The following is a 23,645-nucleotide window of genomic DNA, read 5'->3' as shown; positions in this document are numbered from 1 at the left end:
CTCTGGGCTAGACACTGTCATAAGCTAGCATACAGAAATGAACATGGATGTGTCTTCCTCTTCCAGCTATACAGTGAGCCATACAACCTGTTCTGTCCTCAGGAGAATATTAAAAATGGTGTTTGAATTATTTTTGTAAGCCTTACAAAATTGAGCAGTGAGGTGGCAAGTTACTAAAAAATACCTAAAGCTAAGTAAAGATGGTAGCCCAGATTGGTGGCTGGGTCATGAAAGCCAGCTTCCTTACTGAGGGCAGTTACCAAGTCAGTGAAATGTAGACTCTGGTTTAAATTCAAGGTCTCTGGAAGTTGGGTGGGTGGAAGACAGATCCCTAGAAAAGAGCTATGACTCCCTTCCCTATGGGATAAAGTCTTAGTAAAAGGGAGCTATAAATAAATCTGCATGTGGTACAGAGCAACAAGAAAATAAGCCCAAAGAAAGTAGAAGAAAGAAAATAATAAAGATGGTAGTAAAAACTTTTGAAATAAAAGATAGATGTGCCGTTGGATTGGAGAAGATCAACAATGCCAGGCATTGATTACTTGAACATATTAAAACTTTTGAAATTTTACTGACAAACAATTAAGATAAAAATGAGAGATGACGCAAATAGACAAGATTGGGAAGTACGGATGGGGAGTGACTGTAATGGATAGAGAGGTATCTTTTTAGGGTGATCAAAATATTTTAAAATTGATTGTGGTGATGGCTGCATAACTCTGCACATATTAAAACCCTTGAGTTGTTCACTTTAGATAGGTGGACCACTTAGCATGGAAATTATATCAATAAAGTCAGATATTTTAAAAACGAATATTCACAATAGTACTATGTGTAATGACAACAAATTAGAAGCACAACTGTCCATCAGCAGTGAGTGATGAGTGAATTACAATTCCAGACTACAACCTAGATCAATCCTGATTCTAAACTGGGTTTAGGAACCAGTGCTGTGGTTCAGTGGATTAAGCTGCCGTAGGCAGTGCCGTCATCCTATGTGGGTGCTGGCTTGAGTCCTGACTATTCTGCTTGTGATCCAGCTCCTTGCCAATGCACCTGCAAAAGCAGCAGAATATGGCCCTGCACCCTCATGGGAGATGCAGATGAAGCTCCTGGCTTCTGGCTCCTGGCCTCAGCTGGGTCCAGCCCTAGTTATTGTGGCCATTTGGGGAGTGAACCTATGGATGGAAGATATCGCTCTCTCTCCCTCTCCCTCTCCCTCTCTTTAACTCTTTCAAATAAATGAATAAATCTTTCCAAAAATTAAGATGGGTATAAAAACTTGCAGAAGAGCACACATATATTTACTATATATTAGTAAATTATATACATTTATTATAGTAAATATTATTGAATATTATAGTAAATATTATTAGTAAATGTTATATATTTACTATATATTACATTATTTAGGACATAAGTTATGTGCTAGGGAAAAAATAGTGAGGGACTGTTAAACACAAAATTCAGGCCAGTGGTTCCTCTGAGGGGAAGTGAGAGGGAATACAGGAGGACACTCTAAGTTTGCTGATGGTACTGTTGGTGAAATATTCTTTTTCTTAAATGCATGGCAGGTACACAGGTTATTCACTGTATTAGTATTCCCTATGTCCTTGTTACTAAAATGTGTTTGTTAACCAACTGTGCTGATCCCTGCAAACTGTCTAGTACCATACAATCTCAGGCCTACCCCAAACCTACTGAATCATTTTATAAAGATACGTGGGAGGCCACCATTGTGGCTGGTTAAGCCACTGCCTGCAATGCTAGCAGAATGCTGATTTGAATCCTAGCTGCTCCACTTCCAATCCAGCTCCCTGACGTGCACCTGGGAAAATGGCAGAAGATGGCCCAAGTACTTGTGACCCTACCACCTATGTGGGAGAACTGGATGAGTTGTTCCAGGCTCCTGGCTTTGGCTTGATCCAGCCTTGGCTGTTGTGGCCATTTGGGGAGTGAACCAGCAGATTGAAGATCTCTTTCTTTCTCTCTCTTCCTCTCTGTCAGTCTGCATTTCAAATAAATAAAACAGGTGATTTATATACACATTAAAGTTTGAGAAATACTGCCTTATGCTAACATACACTATATAGATATTTCCTGTACTTATTATTTAATAAAAATACTAAAACTACTGAATTAAAAATAGCCCCTGGGAACTCACCAACTGTCAGAAAGTTGCAGGGCCGGCGCCGCGGCTCACTAGGCTAATCCTCCACCTAGCGGCGCCGGCACACCGGGTTCTAGTCCCGGTCGGGGCGCCGGATTCTGTCCCGGTTGCCCCTCTTCCAGGCCAGCCCTCTGCTGTGGCCAGGGAGTGCAGTGGAGGATGGCCCAGGTGCTTGGGCCCTGCACCCCATGGGAGACCAGGAAAAGCACCTGGCTCCTGGCTCCTGCCATCAGATCAGCGCGGTGCGCCGGCCGCAGCGCGCCGACCGCGGCGGCCATTGGAGGGTGAACCAACGGCAAAGGAAGACCTTTCTCTCTGTCTCTCTCTCTCACTGTCCACTCTGCCTGTCCAAAAAAAAAAAAAAGAAAAGAAAGTTGCATTTATTATAAGCTATTATATAAATTCTCTTCAGCTGACTGAACTAGCTGCCACACAACTTGAGGAGAATGATTAATTCTGTAGGCTGGATTGGTAAATGGATGAAGGTACCAGACAAGACTTAAAAGGAGAGATGACATTTGAGTCACATGATGAAAACTGGGTAAGACTTCACCACAGGAGAAAAGCATTAGATCTGTGAATGGCTGCATAAAAAATTCAACACTTGCATACTTCAGGCTCTAGTTCTCAAAATCAAAATGCTAGCTGAGCAGAACTTGAGGATTATAACAAATGTCCTCATTTTTTCTGTATCTGCCTGTGCTGCATGTCAGAGGCCAGTAAACCACAGATCCAGTGAAGCTTCTGTTACCAATTTAGCCGTTAGTTCAGTTAAACTTAGTGTCTCCTTACTGAACTCAGACTATGTATGCTTGAGCTAAGCTCTGCAAATTCAGACACAGAAGCACAAAATGTAGTGTAGCAGGTTAAGCTACCACTTGGGATACCTACATCCCATACTGGAGTGGGGTTCGAGACCCAGCTCCTGCACTTCTAATCCACCTTCCTGCGAATGCATCCTAGGAGACAACAGATGATGGCTCAAGTGCTTGGACCCCTGCTACCCACAAGGAAGACCCAGATGGAGTTCTGGACTCCTGGCTTCAGCCTGGCCCAGCCGTGGATGTTGTAGGCATTTGGGGAGTGAAATAGCAGATGGAATATTTCTCTCTCTCTCTGCCTTTCCAGTATCTAAGAATAATTAAACTTTTTGTTTCAGAAAAGGAGGAGGAATGGGCTTTCCACATTATTAACATTATTGCTACTCTTATTCCATGGATCCCTTATAAATTCTTCTGTTTATCTGGGGAGAAAGTCAGTATAGAGTCACCCACCTGCCAGTCAACTGTTCAGATTTTAGAGGAGGAAAATGGATGCTTCAGCAGGGTCTGTTTTATCACTTTGACTATCTGTGGTGACTACAAAACTGGCTGAGAACCGCCCCCCCCTCTTTTTTGTAGATTAATTTATTTGAAAGGCAGAGATACAGAGAGAAGGAAAGAGAGAGATATCTTCTATCTACTGGTTCATTCCCTGAATGGCTGCAACAGCTGGGGGTGGGCCAGGCAGAAGCCAGGGAGCCAGGAGCTTTTTCTGGGTCTCCCATGTGGGTGCAGAGACCCAAGTGCTTGGGCCATCTTCAGCTGCTTTTTCCAGGCACATTAGCAGGGAGCTGGATTGGAAGTGGAGCAGCTGGTACTAGAACCAGTGCCCACATGGAATGATGGAACTGCAGGCAGAGGCCTAACCTTCTAGGCCACAGCACTGGCACACAAAAGCCTATTTTTAAAATAATAATGATTTGTTTGAAAGTTACAGTAAGAGAGGGCGAGACAAAGAGAGGAGATCTTTCATTTGCTGCTTGACTCCACAAATGGCCCCAGTGGCCAGGGCTGGGCCAGGCCAAAGACAGGAGCCAGGAGCCAGGAGCTTCTTCCAAGTCTCCCATGTTGGAGGTAGGGCCCCAAGCACTTGGACCATCTTCTGCTGCATTGCTGGCACATTAGCAGAGAAATCAGAAGTGGTGCAGGGTTAAGGCCCTGGCCTACAGCGCCAGCATCCCATGTGGGTGCCAGTTCAAGTCCTGGCTGTTCTACTTCCAATCCAGCTCCCTGCTGTGGCCTGGGAAAGCAGTGGAGGATGGCCCGAATCCTTGGGCCCCTGCACCCACGTGGGAGACCCAGATAGGGCTCCTGGCTCCTGGCTTTGGATTGGCTCAGCTACAGTTGTGGCCATTTGGGGAGTGAACCAGCAGATGGAAGACATTTCTCTCTCTCTCTCTCTCTCTCTCTCTACCTCTCTGTAGTTCTTTCAAATAAATAAAATAAATCTTTAAAAAAATGTTTTAAAAAATAAGTGGAGCAGTCGGAACTCATATGGGATGCCAGTCACAGGCAGAGGTTTAACCTGCTTCACCATAGCACCAGCTCCTTTGAGAAACCCTGTTAATGAATTATACTTGTATCTGACTTGTCCAATATCATCCATCAGGGATTTAATACAACCCTGTCTTTTCCATGCCTTTCCTTCTGTTATAAAATCTCTGTACATCTTTCATGAAACAAATAGAATGTTAATCTTCTGATTTTCTGCATCTTGAATAGCTTTATATCTCTCATTAAGCTGAGTTTTGCCTTCTATGATTCTACTCCCTTATGGTCTTTTGATAAGAGATCTTCCAGGGCTGTGGCGCAGTGAGTTAATGCCCTGGCCTGAAGCGCTGACATCCCATATGGGTGCCAGTTCTAGTCCCGGCTGCTCCTCTTCTGATCTAGTTCCCTGCTATGGCTTGGGAGAGCAGTAGAAGATGGCCCAAGTCCTTAGGCCCCTGCACCCACATGGGAGACCCGGAAGAAGCTCCTGGCTCCTGGCTTCAGATCAACATAGCTCTGGCCTTTGTGGCCAACTGGGGAGTGAATCAACAGATAGAAGACCTCTCTCTCTCTCTGCCTCTCCTCTCTCTGTGTAACTCTGACTTTTCAAATACATACATAAATCTTTAAAAGAGAGAGAGAGATCTTCCAACCACACAGAAAGCTTTTTATAAAGGCATTTTCCAAACTGAAATTATAAGTATATAAAATGACTTTTTTTTTAAGATTTATTTATTTGAAAGAGTGACAGAGAGTGGGAAAGACAGAGAAATAAAGATCTGTTAGTTTACTCTCCAAATGGCTGCAACAGCCAGGGATGAGCCAGGCTGAAGCCAGGAGGCAGGAACGCTATTTCTCTCATGTGGGCACTAGGGGCCCAAGTACTTATAACATTTTTTTGATGTTTTCCCAAGCACATTAGCAGAGAGCTACATTGGAAGCAGAGCAGCCAGGACTCAAACCAGCACTCTGATATGTGCAAACGGTGGCTTAACTCACTATACCCTGGCCCTAACATGATATATTTTTTTTGAAATCTACACCTTAAAAGTTCTTATTTTGTTTCATGGAACTAACCTGAGTGACTCTTCTGTGAGGATGGTGTACCTAGACTCTGCTGATAACTAACTTCCATTTTACTCAATGATCTAAACTTCATCTAAAAGACAGGAGAAAAATATTCTGGTGTCTGCACAATTGGGTGGCTACAGTTTATAATGTTATATATATATTATTATATATAATATATATTATTATGTATTATGTATATATAATACAATAATATATATATATTATTGACCAGCGCCATGGCTCACTTGGCTAATCCTCCACCTGTGGTGACGGCACTCCAGGTTCTAGTCCCGGTTGGGGCACCGGGTACTAGTCCCGGTTGCTCCTCTTCCAGTCCAGCTCTCTGCTGTGGCCCAGGAGGGCAGTGGAGGATAGCTCAAGTGCTTGGGCCCCTGCACCCACATGGGAGACCAGGAAGAAGCACCTGGCTCCTGGCTTCAGATTGGCACAGCGCTGGCTGTAGCGGCCATTAGGGGAGTGAACCAACAGAAGGAAGACCTTTCTCTCTGTCTCTCTCTCACTGTCTAACTCTGCCTGTCAAAAAATAAATAAATATTATTACAATGTGTATATATATATACACACACACCCTGATTTGAACATTAAATATTGCATACACGTGTTTAGACATCACATGGCACCCCATATGTATGTATAATTTTTATGTACACTCCCCCTGTATTCTCTAGGTTAGAGTCATTCTTTTTTTTTTTTTTTTTAAGATTTATTTATTTATTTGAAAGTCAGAGTTACACAAAGAGAGAAGAGGCAGAAAGAGAGAGGTCTTCCATCCAATGGTTCACTCCCCAATTGGCCGCAACGGCCGGAGCTGTGCCGATCCAAAGCCAGGAGCCAGGAGCTTCCTCTGGGTCTCCCTCGCGGGTGCAGGTACCCAAGGACTTGGGCCATCTTCCACTGCTTTCCCAGGCCATAGCAGAAAGCTGGATTGGAAGAGGAGCAGCCAGGACTAGAACTGGCACCCATATGGGATGTCGGTGCTTCAGGCCAGGGCGTTAACCCACTGCACCACAGCACCGGCTCCGAGTCATTCTATCTTCAAAGCAGGATGGGATAAATTCTTTTTTTAAGATTTATTTATTTATTTAAAATGCAGAGTTACAGAGAGGCAGAGCCAGAGAGAGAAAAAGAGACAGAGAGAGAGAGGTAGGTAGGTCTTCCATTTGCTGGTTCACTCCCCAAATGGCCACAACAGTCACAGCTGTGCTGATTCGAAGCCAGGAGCCAGGAGCTTCTTCCAGGTCTCCCTCGTGGGCACAGGGGCCCAGGCACCTGGTCCATCTTCCACTGCTATCCCAGGCCATAGCAGAGAGCTGGATTGGAAGTGGAGCGGCTGGGACTCAAACCAGTGTCCGTATGGGATGCTGGCACTGAAATGGCGCCATTACCGCTATGCCTTGGCGCTGGCCCCAGGAGAATAAATTATTATTATTATTTTTGACAGGCAGAGTTAGACAGTGAGAGAGAGAGAGAGAGAGAAAGGTCTTCCTTTTTCCATTGGTTCACCCCCCAAATGGCCGCTATAGCAGGCGCGCTGCGCCAATCCTAAGCCAGAAGCCAGGTGCTTTCTCCTGGTCTCCCATGCGGGTGCAGGGCCCAAGCACTTGGGCCATCCTCCACTGCCTTCCCGGTCCACATCAGAGAGCTGGACTGGAAGAGGAGCAACCGGGACAGAATCCCGTGCCCCAGCTGGGACTAGAACCCGGGGTGCCGGAGCCACAGGCGGAGGATTAGCGTAGTGAGTCGTGGCGCCTGCCAAGGGAATAAATTCTTAATGGTCCCACCCCAGGCAAAGCTTTCAACCTTTGTTTTTCTTACTCTCTTCATCTGCAAAACACAAAAAGGTTACTCTGTAGGCCACCAGAAATGGCAATCAGCAGGAATTATCGTATCCTGTTTCTCACCTAATGGAAAGGACATATAAACGTGCAAGTAAACTAATGTGAGTCCAGCAGAGTCAGTCTTTCAACAGGAAGTGGGTAGAATGTAGGGTGTAAGAAGTGACTAGTGTTTTATCTGTTGCCTGCCTTTTCTGTGTAGACTAACTATGGTTGAAAGGTAACAACAAAGTGGTATTTTATCTAAGATTTTTTTTTCTTCCTTTGAATCTTCAGTTACAGAAGAACTGCCTCCTTTCACTTTGCAGTGACCGGATCCTTCAAGATGTTCCATTTAACAGGCAAGTGGCAGCCCTGGAGCTTCAAATGGAGCGAAACATGTGGCGTCATTTCTCACCACTTAGAATATCCTTGGTGAAAAATGGATGGAGTAGAATCGTGGGATGCTATATAAACTGTTAAATCTACTTTTAAAAAGATTAATTTATTTATTTCAAAGGTAGAGTTATAGAGAAGAAGAGGGGGAAGGGAAGAGAAAGAGTGAGCAAGAGCGAGTTTCCATCTACTGGTTCACTCTCCCAGATGGCTGCAACAGCCAGAGCTGATCCAGGAGCCAAGAGCTTCATTCAGGTCTCCCACATACGTGCAGGGGCCCAAGCAGTTGGGCCCTCTTACACTGCTTTCCCAGGCACTTTAGTAGGGAGCTGGAATAGAAGTGGAACAGCTGGGACTTGAACCAGTGGCCATATGGGATGCTGGCTTTGCAGGTGGTGGCTTAACCCACTGTTCCACAGTGCTGGTCCCTAATTTCTCTAATTGTTAACAGAGAGTTATCAGAGAGACAGAGAAGTCTTCCCTCTGCTGATTCACTCCCCAAATGCCACAACAGCCAAGACTGGACCAGATTGAAGCCAGGAGTTTCTTCTAGATCTCTCATGTGGCTGCAGCAGCCCAAAGGGCCATCTTCAGCTGCTTCCCCAGGCAAATTAGCAAGGAGCTGGATAGAAGAGACCAGCTGGAACTCAAACTGGTGCCAGTATGGGATGCCAGCGCTGCAGGTGGCGGCCCAACTTGCTACAACAGAGCATTTGCCCCTACTTTATCTATTTTACTGCTAACCTGAATTCTCTAATTAAATGACATTCATGATAGCACACTGGCCCATTTCTCTAACTCTTTGAATAAGAATTTATATTTATGGAGCTGGTGTTGTGGTATAAGGGGTTAAGTCGCGGCTTGCAATGTCGGCATCCCATATGGGCACCAGTTCGACTCCTGGCTGCTCCACTTCTGATCCAGCTCCCTCTAATGCACCTGGGAAAGTAACAGAAGATGGTCCAAGTCCTTGTCCAGCCGTAGCCATTTTGGGAGTGAACCAGCGGAGGTAGATCTCTTTCTTTACCCCTAACCCCTTTCAAATAAATAAATCTAAAAAAAAAAAAAAAAGAAGAATTTATATTTGCTTGGGACACCCATATCATATCCACATTCTATATCAGAATGCCAGTTTGAGTTCTGTCTACTGTGCTTCTAATCCAGTTTCTTGTGTTTTTGGAGGCTGCAGATGATGGCTTAAGTGGTTGGGCTTCCTTCACCCACATGGGGGGCACGGATGGAATTCCTGGCTCCTGGCTTTGGCCTGACCCAGCTTTGGTTATTGAGGGAATTAGGGGAAGGGGAGTGAGCCAGTTGTTGGGAGATCTCAATCTCTCTCTCCCCTCTCTTTCTTACTACCCCACCTCCCCCACTCCATCACTCTGGCTTTCAAGTAAATAAATATATCTTTAAAAACAAAGAAAGTAATTCTAGAAGATAAAGTGCCAGACAATTTTCATTGGATTTCTGAAATTCTTATAGTTTTGATCACATTCTTACTTCTTTACAGAATGTTGTCAGGATTAATAATAAGGCATCATCTCCAAAACATGAAATATAATTGTTATTCTCTATCAGTTAAGAGGGATTTTCCCTTTCCATCTCACCTAGGTTGTAGTGTCAGTACCAAGCTGGAGCTCTGCAACCATGCCTGGCCTCCAGGATTAATTCATGAACCCTCTGTGTGTTCCCAGGTTTGAAGCAGCCAAGCTTGTCATGCAGTGGCTCTGCAACCATGAGGACCAAAACATGCAAAGGATGGCAGTTGCTATCATTTCCATCTTGGCTGCCAAGGTACCTGAAGTCTTGCCGCATGTTCTGTAGGCAGCTGTTACTCATTACTATTTTCCTACACATTGATGTGCCAGAAAGATTAGCTAGCCTCTCTGCTTGCCTGCCCATTCAAGCTGCATTCCGTATTTCACAATTCCAGGTTGATCAGAGATTTGAGCCTGACAGGGAATGACTGTGAACTCACACTGTGACTTCTTGGACGCTGACTTTGTCTTATGTTTGCTTACAGCTTTCTACTGAACAAACTGCACAGCTTGGTGCTGAGCTCTTCATTGTCAGGGTGAGTCTACCATCTACTCGGTGTGTGACACACTAGATGGTCTTCATTTGTTAATAGTTTTCAAGCAGTGTTGTCTTTCTCTTGACACTGTATATTAAAAAATAAAAAATCCTTTTGGGGATGGTGTTTAGGGCAGTAATTAAGACACTGCATGGGATGTCCCTATCTTCAGCCTGGCACAGTTATTGCTATCGTGGCCATCTGGCAAGTAAACTAGTGGATGGAAGATTTCTTTGTCTCTCTGCCTTTCAAAGAAAATTTGTAAATGAAAATTTAATTTAAATAAATAAAAATCAGATCATGCCTAGTTTAAAATTCTGTAATTTTTGTTAAGAAAGCATGGGCTGGGACTGGCGTTGTGGTGTAGCAGGTAAAGCCGCTATCTGCAGCGCCTCTTGGCTTTGGATAGGACCAGCTTCAGCCATTGCAGCCATTGGAAGTGAACCAGTGGATGGCAGATTTTCTCTCTCTCTCTCTCTCTCTGCTTCTCTGTAACTCTGTATTTCAAATAAATAAATAAACCTTAAAAAAAAAAAAAAAAGACTTAAGATTTGAGAAGGAGTTCAGGTACAATGCCTAGGTAGGAACTTCTTCTTCTTCAATTTATTTATTTGAAATTCAGGATTACAGACAGAGAGAAATCTTCCATCAGCCGGTTCACTCCCCAGATGGCTGCAATGGCCAGGACTGGGCCAGGTCAAAGCCAGGAGCCAGGGGCTTCTTTCTGGTCTCCGACATGGTGGCAGGGGCCCAAACATTTGAGCCATCTTCTGCTGCTTTTCCCAGGCTGTTAGCAGGGAGCTGGACTGGAAGTAGAGCAGCCAGGACTCAAAAAGGCACCCATATGGGATGCTGGCGCCACAGGTGGAAGCTTAACCTATAGTGCCACAGTGCCAGCCCCTCTAACGGTTATTTTTTTTTAATCTTAGGATTAAGATAACTGTTCCATAGCTTTAATCATTTTGTCTTTTAAGTGCTATTTACAGGTGATTAGATTGTAGGTATGATCAGAACAATATAGATCAATTTATGAGAAATCCTGTATTTTTTTTCTTATGGAAAGAAAAATCCAACACAGGGCTGTTGCACTAAATAAACATTTATGGGAAATGGCTTTAAGCCATGAGATTGAGTCTCTTAGACTCAGGTTATCAATAGTCATAAATTATAAAATAATTCAATAATGAAAAAATTAATTGTTTTCCTTCTTTCAGCAACTTCTACAAATAGTGAAGCAGAAAACCAATCAAAATTCAGTGGACACTACGTTGAAGTTTACTTTGAGTGCACTCTGGAACCTCACAGATGAATCCCCAACCACCTGCAGACACTTTATTGAAAACCAAGGGCTGGAACTCTTCATGAGGGTCCTAGAGGTTAGGACGGGAATTCAGCCTGCAGTTCAACATTCGTTGATTTACTTATATTTAAGCATTTATTTATTACATTTGATTTTTTACGTGAAAAGTTTTCTTTCTTTTTACAGTCGTTCCCAACTGAGTCATCCATTCAACAGAAAGTTCTAGGACTTCTGGTAAGATATAAAATACCATAATGTATTTATTTTCTATCTGAGGCAATACATTGAAAGCTACTCTGTAATATTTGTGAACACTTAATGGCATTAGAAAAACACATAATATAACTGGAAAGTAGTCTATGAGATTGTATATAAATACGGTTTTTGCCACATTAAAAAGGAAAAATATAAATACATACAGCTTTTCTTTGTATTTTTGATACTGAGCATGTTTTATTTTTATAATCAGGAAAAAAAAACAAAGACCTCATTAGAAAATGTCACAACTGGGGTCAGCCTGTGGCTCAGTGGGTTAAGCTCTTGTCACTCGTGATGCCGGGATCCCATATGAGCAGCAGTTCCAGCCAGTCCCAACTTTTAAGATTTAGGATTAGCAACATTTAGACTACTTTAATTATGATGTATGTGTCTTTAGTTAACTTCCTGTCTCCTGTATTTGAGATTCATTGAGCTGCTTGGACCTACAAAAAAGGCAGGTTTCCTTTATATTAAAAGATGCTTGGAACTGTCCCACAGCTCACTGCTGCTCTTTTAATTTTTTTTTCCTGTATGTTTGGCTTGTATATTTTCCAGTGTTGTGCCTTCAATACTATATTATATATTTTCCATGTTCCTGCTTTTTGAATATATGAAATAAAGTTGTAACTATTTTAGTATCCTTCTCTGCTAACTTTAGTATCTATGTCAGTTCTGGTCAATTTCAAATGATTGACTATTCCCATTATGAATCATGTTTTCCTTGTGGCAAAATTATATATAAAATTTACCTGGCTGGCGCCGCAGCTCACTAAGCTAATCCTCCACCTGTGGTGCCGGCACCCCAGGTTCTAGTCCTGGTTGGTGCATGGGATTCTGTCCCGGTTGCTCCTCTTCCAGTCCAGCTCTCTGCTGTGGACCGGGAAGGCAGTGGAGGATGGCCTAAGTGCTTGGGCCCTTCACCCGCATGGGAGACCAGGAGGAAGCACCTGGCTTCTGGCTTCAGATCTGTGCAGCATGCCAGCTGTAGCGGCCATTTGGGGGGTGAACCAATAGAAAACGAAGACCTTTCTCTCTGTCTCTCTCTCTCACTGTATAACTCTGCCTGTCAAAAAAAAATTACCATATTAACTATTTTTAAGTGTTTAGGTCAGTGAAATTCAGTATATCAATAATGTTGCACAACCATCACAACATTCACCTCCACAGCTCTTTCCATCTTGTAAAACTGAAACTCTGAGCTCATTAAGTAATAGCTCCCATTTCCACTCCCCAAGTCTCTGGCCAACACCTACATCTGTGGTTCTGACTCCCCTATCTCCCTCGTGGTAATGAAGGCACACATTGTTTTAATTTTTGTGACTGCCTCATTTCACTTAGTGTAATGTACACAAGGTTCATCCCTTACTGTAGCATATGCCAGAATTTTCTTCCTTTTTAAAGCCAAATAATATTCCATTTTGCTTATCCATCTATTGTTGGACACTTGGGTTGCTTCCACATTTTAGCTATTGTGTGAAAAATAATGCTAGGGGCATTCATGCATGTACAAACATCTCTTCTTCAAGACTTTGCTTTCAACTCTTTGGAGTCTAATATGCAATTCTATTTTTAATCTTCTCAGGATCTGCCACACGATTTTCCAGAGCAGCTGTACCATTTCACATTCCTACCAGCAGTGCACAGGGTTCCAGCCTTACACCAACACTTTTTTTTTTTTCGATACTAACCATCCTAATGGGTGTGAGGTACCATCTCACTGTAGTTTTGATTTGCATTTCTCTAATGACTAGTGATGTTGAGCATCTTTCCAAGTGTTTACTGGCTATGTGTGTATCATCTTTGGATAAGTATCTGTTGAAGTCATTTATCCATCTCTGAATTGTTTTGATGTTGTTGAAAATTCTTTATTGTGGATATCATGTCTTATCAGCTATAAGACTTACAATTTTTTTGCTACTTATAGTTTTTTCTTTTTTTTTTTTTTCCTTTTTTTTTGGCAGGCAGAGTTAGACAGTGAGAGAGAGAGACAGAGAGAAAGGTCTTCCTTTTCCGTTGGTTCACCCCCATATGGCAGCTATGGCTGGCGCGCTGCGCCGATCTGAAGCCAGGAGCCAGGTGCTTCCTCCTGGTCTCCCATGCAGGTGCAGGGCCTAAGCACTTAGGCCATCCTCCACTGCCTTCCCGGTCCACAGCAGAGAGCTGGACTGGAAGAGGAGCAACCGGGATTGGAATCCAGGGTGCTGGCGCCACAGGCAGAGGATTAGCCAAGTGAGCTGCGGCGCCGGCCCTACTTGTAGTTTTTGATTGGATGCCAGACATTGTGAATTTTACCTTTTTGGTTTCTGAGGTATTTTTGTTTTCTTGCAAATATCCTTGGACTTTGTTCTGGAATGCAATTAACTTACTTTTAAAAAATTTGATCACTTTGGTTCTTATTTTTATGAATTATTAGGAGGTTCTAGAGTAGTGATCAGTCTGGGATTAATTATTTTCCACTACTGAATTAAGAACTTCCTGAGTTCTGTACATGTTGCATTGTGAATAGAGTTTTTTTGTACTGGTTGGTGAGAATAGGCACTATTCTTGGCCCTGTGTGAGCACTGGACACTTTTCTGGAATCTTTTTTTAATGGTTCTTTTCTGCCCTCAGTTAGTTTGTTCATGCTCATGTTCTGATCACTGTTCTGCTGAATGGAGTGGGACCATTCAATATAGATCTCTGTATTCTCTCTTTGTATGCAGTTGAACTTCTTCCTGGGATTCTGTCCCATGAATTGCATTAGCTTCTGTGGACTCTGAACTCCATCTCTCTACTCTGTAGGTCCACTGGGCTCTGCTTCAGTCCCAAATCCCTGTGCCATAGCCTAGAACCTCTCTCAAGGTAGCCTAAAAACTCTCTCACTGTTCTCCATCTCTGAGGGTCACTGACCTTTATTGCCCAATATGCAATACCTTGTAAACTGATGTTTCTTTCTTTTTTTTTTTTTCAACTGTCACAAGTGTAATTCTAGGTGCTTTTAATCTGTCTTGGCCAAAAACAGTAATCTTCATCAATCTTCCACTACATAGATTTTATTTGAGAGGCAGAGAGACAGAGATGAAAAGAGACAGAGACAAAAGTCTAATCTACTGGTTCACTCGCCAAATGCTTGCAGCACCTAGGGTATGCCAGGCTGAATCTGGCTGCTAGTAACTCAATCTAAGTTTCCCAAATGGCAGAAACCTGATCAGTTGAGCTATGACTTGATGCCTCCCAACACCTGCATTGTCAAGAAGCTGAAATTAGGAGCAGATCCAAATATCAAACATAGACACTCTGATGTGGATATAGGCATCTTTACTGTGGGGCCAAATGCCTGCCCCTAAATAGACTTTTTTTTTTTTTTTTTTTTTTTTTTATTTTTTTTTTTTTGACAGGCAGAGTGGACAGTGAGAGAGAGAGACAGAGAGAAAGGTCTTCCTTTGCCGTTGGTTCACCCTCCAATGGCCGCCGCGGCCGGCGCGCTGCGGCCGGCGCACCGCGCTGATCCGATGGCAGGAGCCAGGAGCCAGGTGCTTTTCCTGGTCTCCCATGGGGTGCAGGGCCCAAGCACCTGGGCCATCCTCCACTGCACTCCCTGGCCACAGCAGAGGGCTGGCCTGGAAGAGGGGCAACCGGGACAGAATCCGGCGCCCCGACCGGGACTAGAACCCGGTGTGCCGGCGCCGCTAGGCGGAGGATTAGCCTAGTGAGCCGCGGCGCCGGCCCCTAAATAGACTTAAACATGAGAAATTCATGATGGACAAGTATATGGGCTAGCAGTAAGACACTATTTGGGGTGCCTGCATCCCATTCCAGAGAGCCTGGTTTTGAAGTCCTGGCTCAGCTCCTGATTCCAGCATCTTACTAATGTGCTCTGGGAGGCAGCAGATGATGGCTCAAATCATTGGGCCCCTGTTGTCATGTAGGAGACTGGATTGAGTTCTCGGCTGCTGGCCCAGCCCCAGCTGTTATGGGCATCTGGGAAGTCAACCAGCAGATGGGAGTCTCTCAAATAAATAAAATAAATTTAAAAAATTAAATGAGAAACTCATTGTTCATATTTACCTACCTATTTATCATACTGTTTTTCCTCCTCATTTCTTATTCTGAAGGATATGCTCGTGATTCATTTTCAGTCAGGATCTGTTTGTGTAAAAAAGTCTTTAAACTGCTTTTGTTTTCAAAAGATAGATTTTTGCTTGGCTACTGAAATCTAAGTAGGCATTTTTTCTGTTTTAGTTTTCTGATTTTTTAAATATTTATTCATTTACTTATATGAAAGGCAGAGTGACAGAGAAACACAGATCTTCCATCTGCCAGTTCATTCCCCAAATACCCACGATAGAGGGAGCTGGGCCAAGCCAAAGCCAAGAGCCAGCAACTCCACGTGGGTATCAGGGGCCCAAGTACTTAGGCCTTTATCTGCTGCCTTCCTAGGCACGTTGGCAGGAAGCTGGATTGGAAGTAGAGAAGCTAGTACTCCAAATGGCACTCCAGTACGGGATGTGGGTATCCCAAGCAGTTTAACCCACAGCACTGTTAATACCCACCCCTGGTTTTATAATTTTCATCAAAATTGGAAACATTTTGGCCATTATTGCATCCAGTATCTTTCCATTTCCATTCCTTCTGGAACTCCAGTTGTGTTGAAATGTTTGATACTGTCTCATGATCACAGGAGATATTTACTGACTTTTCCCATTCTTTCCTTCTTTCTCTACATAGTCTGGTTGTTTTCTATTGCTTTGTCATTTAATTTTCCTTCAGCAGTTCATCTTCTATTAAGTTCGTTTAGTATATTTTGTATTTCAAATATTGTAATTTTTTTAATTTCTAGAAATTACATTTAGGTCTTCCTTAGGTCTTCATTTTCTTTCCTAATGCTTATGTTTTCATTTCATCCTGAGTCATATTTTAAAATATATTTTTACTTTTTAACTTGTAATAACTATATATTTATTGGGTACAGTGCGATATTTCCACACGTGTATAGCACGCAGTGGTCAGAGTAATTAGCATTTCTGTTTTCTTATCATTACTTTATGTTTGGAATTTTGAGTTCTTCTATTCTAGTTCTTCACAAAATACAAAATGAATTAGAGAACTATAGTCACCCCACTGTGCTGTAGAACACTTGAAATTATTCCTGCTATTGAACTGCAGTTTGGTACCCATTATCCAACCTCTATCCCCCACTTCCTACCAATTCTTCCTAGCCTCTGGTGACCCCTATTCTATGATCAGATTTTTTTTTCTGTTACCTTCCACATATAAGGCAGAACATGTGGTACCTGTCTTTCTTTGGCTTATTTCACTTAATACAATACCTTCAATTCCATACATTTTGTTGTTAATGACAGAATCTTTCTTTTTTATATTAATAATATAAATACGGGCCGGCGCCACAGCTCACTAGGCTAATCCTCCGCCTTGCGGTGCTGGCACACTGGGTTCTAGTCCCGGTCGGGGCGCCGGATTCTGTCCCGTTGCCCCTCTTCCAGGCCAGCTCTCTGCTGTGGCCAGGGAGTGCAGTGGAGGATGGCCCAAGTGCTTGGGCCCTGCACCCCATGGGAGACCAGGAGAAGCACCTGGCTCCTGCCATCGGATCAGCGAGGTGCGCTGGCCGCAGCACGCTGGCCGCGGTGGCGATTGGAGGGTGAACCAACGGCAAAAAAGGAAGACCTTTCTCTCTGTCTCTCTCTCTCTCACTGTCCACTCTGCCTGTCTAAAAAAAAAAATATATATATATATATATAAATACAAATAATATTCATTCATCTGTTGATGAATCATTTATAACAATTATAATTGCTGTTTTAAGTCTGACTCATTCTATTATCTCTGTCATTTCTATTGATTGCTTTTTCTCCTGGTTATGAATAATTGTCCTACCTCTTTGAATACCTGCTGATTTTTGATTGGGTGTTAGTCGCTGTGACATTTTCAGTGGTGGTCCTTGGATTTTACTGTTTTCCTCTATGTAGTTTCATACTTGGTTCTGGCATGCAGTGTAAGTTGCAGATCAAGTTATTCCTTTTGAAGCTTGTTTATCTGCCTTGTTAAAGTGGTTTCAGATAAGCTTTTACCCTAGGGCTAACAGATAACTTAGTCCCACTACCATCAAATGCTCTGCTTATTATGAGAGCTCTTCACTCTGACTGGTGGGAATGTCAACGATCCCTAACTCTTTGTGACTGGAGTGGTGATTTGTTGTACTGGTTTCTGGTGATTTTTCTCCAGGATTCATGGAGTTTCACCCAATCTCTTATCACTTCTCAGTCAACAAGCTGGGGCAACTCCTGTACCTTCTGTTTCTGTTTGACTGTTTTTCTTTCTCTCTTCCTGGAACTTTTCCCTTTCTAGTACTTTGTTCTACACAGTTTTGCTGTTTGGCCACCCTGCATTATGCTTTTCTGTCTCAACTCAGGAAAGCTGTCAGCTTCTCTTTAGATTCCCCTACCCTTACTGCAAGCTGGAAACAGCAATTTATTGGAATACTTTTTCCCAGGGGTTCCTTTCTGGCATTGCTTGCTGTCCAGTGTCTGAAGAGTTCTGTCAGCCATGAACTATACATATAGCTTAATTTTGCAGCCAGATGTGCTGCTGCAGGGCATCACCTACTTAATTTTTGTATATTCTCCTTTTCCAGAACAATATAGCTGAAGTACAAGAGCTGCACTCGGAACTCATGTGGAAGGACTTTATAGACCACATCAGCAGCCTGCTGCACAGTGTGGAGGTGGAAGTCAGCTACTTTGCAGCTGGAATAATTGCCCACTTAATATCCAGAGGTGAACAAGCTTGGACACTGAGCCACAGCCAGAGAAATTCTCTCCTGGATGATTTGGTAGGGTCATCTGGTATTTTTTGGAAGCATTCAAACAACATTCATAATGGTTAAACTGTCAAAGTCTTATAATAAAACTATGCTAAATAAGTATTCTAATCTTTTCTTGTGTGTCTTGTTGTCTCCCAGCATTCAGCTATTTTGAAATGGCCAACTCCAGACTGTGAGATGGTAGCATACAGGTAATCAACATGATAATTAATATTAAAGCTGTAACCTGCTCATTTTTTTTTGCTTTGAGATAATTTCTGCTAGATGTATGATTTTTTTCCTCAGGCATCTACCTACCTTAGTTCTGGCTTTACTTTTTTTTAATTTATTTTCATTTTTTATTTGAAAGGCAGAGAGATACGGTCCCCAAATGCCTGCAACAAACAGCCAGGGCTGGGCCAGGCTGAAGCCAGGAACATCTTAAATGCTAGGTCAAATGCACACTTCTAGTTCTGTTTTATTTGGGGGGGGGGGAAGGGGCACAGTTTTTTTTAAAGATTTATTTATTTTATTTGAAAGGCAGAGTTACAGAAAGAGGAGGGAGGGAGGGAGGGAGAGAGAGAGAGAGAGAGAGATATCTTCCGTCCACTGGTTCACTCCCCAAATGGCCGCAACGGCCAGAGCTGGGCTGACCAGAAGCCTGGAGCCAGGAGCTTCTTCCAGGTCTACCATACGAGTGCAGGGGCCCAAGTACTTGGGCCATCTTCCATTGCTCTTCCAAGCACTCTAGCAGGGAGCTGGATGGGAAGTGCAGCAGGTAGGACTTGAACCAGAGCTCATGAGGGGTGCTGGCACTGCAGGTGGCAGCCTAGGTCTAGCTTTGCGAGAAGTGAAGCACTTTTATTTTTTCTGACCTTTTATCATTCATCACTCCTTCCTCCATTCCACGTTTACAGAAGACAGTGTCAGGGATTTGTTCCATGTTTTTCAAATCAAAGATGAACAAGAGACTGGGTGTTGTGGTGCAGTGGGTTAAGTTGCCACTCAGGACACCTGCATCCCTTATCAGAAAAACTGGGATTGAGTCCCATCTCCACTGCTAGTACAGCTTCCTTCCTACTAATGTGCACAGGAGGCAGCAGATAATGCCCAAAATACTTGGATTTCTGCCATCCACGTGAGAGACCCAGACGGAGTTCCTGACTCATGTCTTCTGCCTAGCCAGCCCTAGCTGTTGTAGGCATTTCTCTCCCTTTCTCTCTCTTTCTTACTCTCTCACTGTGCCTTTCACATTAATGCATGAAAACTTACTTAAAAAGAGACAGAGAGAGAGAGAGATTTGGTGCCTAGACACAGGTGTCTTATACCGTAGAGAAGGAGATGGATTGTGAATCAGATTTAATTAATCATTATACTTGATTTGCATAAATGTTATGAAATTAAAGATGAAAGCATTTAAATTACATTGGAAAATGACAGAGCCTCCACAGGAAGTGAGTTTTGAGCTGAATTTTTAAAGATAAGTAGCAGCAGGAGATTTCAGGAAAACAAGGTATTGCTGTAGGGAGGTCTAAAACAGTGTGATGATACTAAAAGAACTGGGGTTGGCACTGTGGCATAGCGAGTAAAGCTGCTGCCTGCAGAGCTGGCATCCCATATGGGTGCTGGTTTGACTCCCGGCTGCTCCACGTCCGATCCAGATCTCTGCTATGGCCTGGAAAAGCAGTAGAAGATGGCCCAAGTCCTTGGGGCTCTGCACCCATGTGGGAGACCCAGAAGAAGCTCCTGGCTTCAGATTGGTAGAGCACTGGCAATTGTGGCCAATTGGGGAGTGAAACCGATGGATGGAAGACCTCTCTCTCTCTGCCTCTCCTCTCTCTGTGTAACTCTATCAAATAAATAAATAAACAAACCTTTAAAAAAAATACTAAAGGAACTAACGTGGCACCACATTTGTTTGGTAAAACAATTTACAATAATTGATTAAAGTGTATACTGGATGCCTAACCCAGTTTAAGACAATTAGGTGACTGGATAGCCGAGTGACTGATTATCCAAAACATCCCAGTTGCTGCACAGCTAATTTTATTACAACCTATTTTTGTTGTCCGCTACATAAAAGCTGGTGGCGTCAACAATTTTTATTTCACCAACTTATGTTCTACTGTTTCTGTTCAGACAATTAGAACATGGTGTTCTACTAGTTAGTTATCATTTATCTTCTCCATGTCTTAGTTTCCAAACTCTTTTAGTCTTCAAATTGTGTATTTTAGACCAGAAAAATGCTTTTGAAAAATGTTTTACTTGGGCCGGCGCCATGGCTCACTAGGCTAATCCTCCACCTTGCGGCGCCGGCACACCAGGTTCTAGTCCCGGTTCAGGCGTCGGATTCTGTCCCGGTTGCCCCTCTTCCAGGCCAGCTCTCTGCTGTGGCCTGGGAGTGCAGTGGAGGATGGCCCAAGTGCTTGGGCCCTGCATCCCATGGGAGACCAGGAGAAGCACCTGGCTCCTGGCTTGGGATCAGCGTGGTGCGCCAGCCACAGTGAGCCAACCGCGGCAGCCATTGGAGGGTGAACCAACGGCAAAGGAAGACCTTTCTCTCTGTCTCTCTCTCTCACTGTCCACTCTGCCTGTCAAAAAAAAAAATTAAAAAGAAAAAAAAAAGAAAAATGTTTTATTTTAGTTCTGTTTTTTTTAATAGTCCAATTAATCCTTTTTTAAAGATTATTTATTTACTTATGTATTTGAAAGGCAGATATGGGGGAGGGGGAGAGAGAGAGAGATCTTCTATCTGCTGGTTCACTTCCCAGATGGCCACAATGGCTAGGGCTGGGCCAGGCCAAAGCCAGGAGCCAGGTATCCCACGTGGGTGCAAGGGTCCAAGCACCTAGGCAATTCTCTGCTTCCTTTCCAAGCCATCAGCAAGGAGCAGGCTTGGGACTTGAACCAGTGCCCAGATGGGATGCTGGCACCACAGGCAGAGACTTAACTTTCTTTGCCACAGCGCTGGCCCTAGTTCTATGGTTTTTTGTTTTGTTTTGTTTTTTTGTTTTTGTTTTTTTTTGACAGGCAGAGTGGACAGTGAGAGAGAGAGACAGAGAGAAAGGTCATGCTTTTGCCGTTGGTTCACCCTCCAATGGCCGCCGTGGCCGGCACGCTGTGGCCGGCGCACCACGCTGATCCGATGGCAGGAGCCAGGTACTTATCCTGGTCTCCCAGGGCCCAAGCACTTGGGCCATCCTCCACTGCACTCCCTGGCCACAGCAGAGAGCTGGCCTGGAAGAGGGGCAACGGGACAGAATCCGGCGCCCTGACAAGGACTAGAACCCGGTGTGCCGGCGCCACAAGGCGGAGGATTAGCCTAGTGAGCCATGGCACCGGCAGTTCTATGTTCTAATCACCTTCCATCTTCTAACAAGACATGCCTGAATATAGCCCTTTCTGAAATGGTTAAAACAAAGAAAAGATATCCTATAGCTTATTTATATTAATTTACAAATAGTAGGATGAAATTTCTGAAATGAAGATCTTAGGATAATTGCTGCTTTAGAAAATTATGCTAAATATAGGATATAACCTTGATTCTTTTCTTTTAAACCTTTAGGTCCTTTAATCCATTTTTCCCATTACTTGGCTGTTTTACAACACCTGGAGTCCAGCTATGGGCAGTTTGGGCCATGCAACACGTCTGCAGCAAGAATCGTATGTACCAAACCAGAAAACTGTGATTTGCTTTTCAAGTAAAATACTCCTTTCATGGGAAAGCCCTTTTTTAAAAAAGATTTATTATTATTATTTTATTTGAAAGGAAGAGTTACAGAGAGAAAGGGAGAGACAGATAGAGCATGATAGATCTTCCATCCACTGGTTCACTCCCTAAATGGCTGCAATGCCGGGGGCTGTGCAAAGCAGAAGCTAGGAGACTAGAACTTCTTCCAGGCCTCCCACATGGGAACAGGGGCTCATGCACTTGAACCATCTGCTGCTTTCCCAGGTGCATTGGAAGTGGAGCAGCTGGGTCTAGATGGGATGGCAGTATCACGGTGGCAGCTTAACCAGCTATGCAAGAATGCTGGCGCTGGAGAGCCATTTCTTTTCTTTTCTTGTTTTTTGTTTTTTTTTTTTTTTTTTATTATTTTTGACAGGCAGAGTGGACAGTGAGAGAGAGAGACAGAGAGAGAAAGGTCTTCCTTTGCCGTTGGTTCACCCTCCAATGGCCGCCGCTGCAGCCGGCGCACCGCGCTGATCCGATGGCAGGAGCCAGGATCCAGGTGCTTTTCCTGGTCTCCCATGGGGTGCAGGGCCCAAGCACCTGGGCCATCCTCCACTGCACTCCCTGGCCATAGCAGAGAGCTGGCCTGGAAGAGGGGCAACCGGGACAGAATCCGGTGCCCCGACCGGGACTAGAACCCGGTGTGCCGGCGCCGCAAGGTGGAGGATTAGCCTATTGAGCCACGGCGCCGGCCTCTTTTCTTTTCTTTTTAAAGATTTATTTATGTATTTGAAAGTCAGAGTTACACAAAGAGAGGAGAGGCAGAGAGAGAGAGGTCTTCCATCCAATGGTTCACTCCACAGTTGGCCACAACAGCTGGAGCTACGCCAGTCTGAAGCCAGGAGCCAGGAGCTTCTTCCAGGTATCTGAAGTGGGTACAGGGGCCTAAGGACTTCGGCCTTCTCCTACTACTTTCCCAGGCCATAGCAGAGAGCTAGATTGGAAGTGGATCATCCAGGTCTTGAACCAGTGCCCATATGGGATGCCGGCATTTCAGGCCAGGGCGTTAACCCACTGCACCACAGAGTTGACCCTGAGTCATTTCTTTCTTTTTTTTTTTTTTTAAAGACTTATTTTATTTATTTGAAAGACATAGTTACAAAGAGAGGTAGAGCCAGAGAGAGAGAGGTCTTCCATTCCGCTGGTTCACTCCCCAAATGACTGCAATGCCTGGAGCTGCGCCAATACGAAGCCAGGAGCCAGGAGCTTCCTCCAGGTCTCCCACACAGGTGCAGGGGCCCAAGGATTTTGGCCATCTTCTACTGCTTTCCCAGGCCATAGCAGAGATTTGGATTGGAAGTGGAGCAGCCGGGACTCGAACCGGTGCCCATATGGGATGCTGGTACTGCAGGCTGGGGCTTTAACCCACTGCGCCACAGCGCTGTCCCTGACCCCGAACCATTTCTAAACTGTTTACCAAATCAAGTACTTTTTAAATTTAAAAATATTATTTTCATTTTATTTGAAAGGCAGAAAGAGAGAGGAAGCAAAAAGAGAGCTCTCACCACTGGTTGAGTCCCAAAATTCTTGCAACAACTACACCTTGGGACAAGCGGAGGCTATGATCCTGGAATTAAATCTAGTTTCCCATATGGTGGCAGGGACCCAAGTACTTGAGCCATCACTTGTTGCTCCTCACGATCTGCATTAACAGGAAGCTGGAACCAGAAGTGAAGCCAAGGGGCTGACGCTGTAGT

The 23,645-nt window shown here is 44.0% G+C and overlaps 1 protein-coding gene across 1 annotated transcript in view; it reads left to right on the top strand.

Annotated features, from left to right (window-relative positions):
• The window catches only part of ZYG11B (zyg-11 family member B, cell cycle regulator), a 78,150-nt gene that overhangs the window by 42,450 nt on the left and 12,055 nt on the right, over positions 1 to 23,645 (top strand). The window contains exons 6-13 of the mRNA XM_008265236.4: positions 7,686 to 7,750; positions 9,479 to 9,578; positions 9,808 to 9,858; positions 11,073 to 11,234; positions 11,345 to 11,392; positions 18,048 to 18,245; positions 18,375 to 18,427; positions 21,781 to 21,878. Coding sequence (XP_008263458.1) covers positions 7,686 to 7,750; positions 9,479 to 9,578; positions 9,808 to 9,858; positions 11,073 to 11,234; positions 11,345 to 11,392; positions 18,048 to 18,245; positions 18,375 to 18,427; positions 21,781 to 21,878 — 775 coding nt within the window. The remainder of the gene's footprint in view (positions 1 to 7,685; positions 7,751 to 9,478; positions 9,579 to 9,807; positions 9,859 to 11,072; positions 11,235 to 11,344; positions 11,393 to 18,047; positions 18,246 to 18,374; positions 18,428 to 21,780; positions 21,879 to 23,645) is intronic.

This window comes from Oryctolagus cuniculus, chromosome 7 (genome assembly GCF_964237555.1).
Source record: "Oryctolagus cuniculus chromosome 7, mOryCun1.1, whole genome shotgun sequence".
NCBI lineage: Eukaryota > Metazoa > Chordata > Mammalia > Lagomorpha > Leporidae > Oryctolagus > Oryctolagus cuniculus.
The sequence above is the reverse complement of the archived record's forward strand: the minus strand, read 5'-3'. Positions and strand labels throughout refer to the sequence as shown.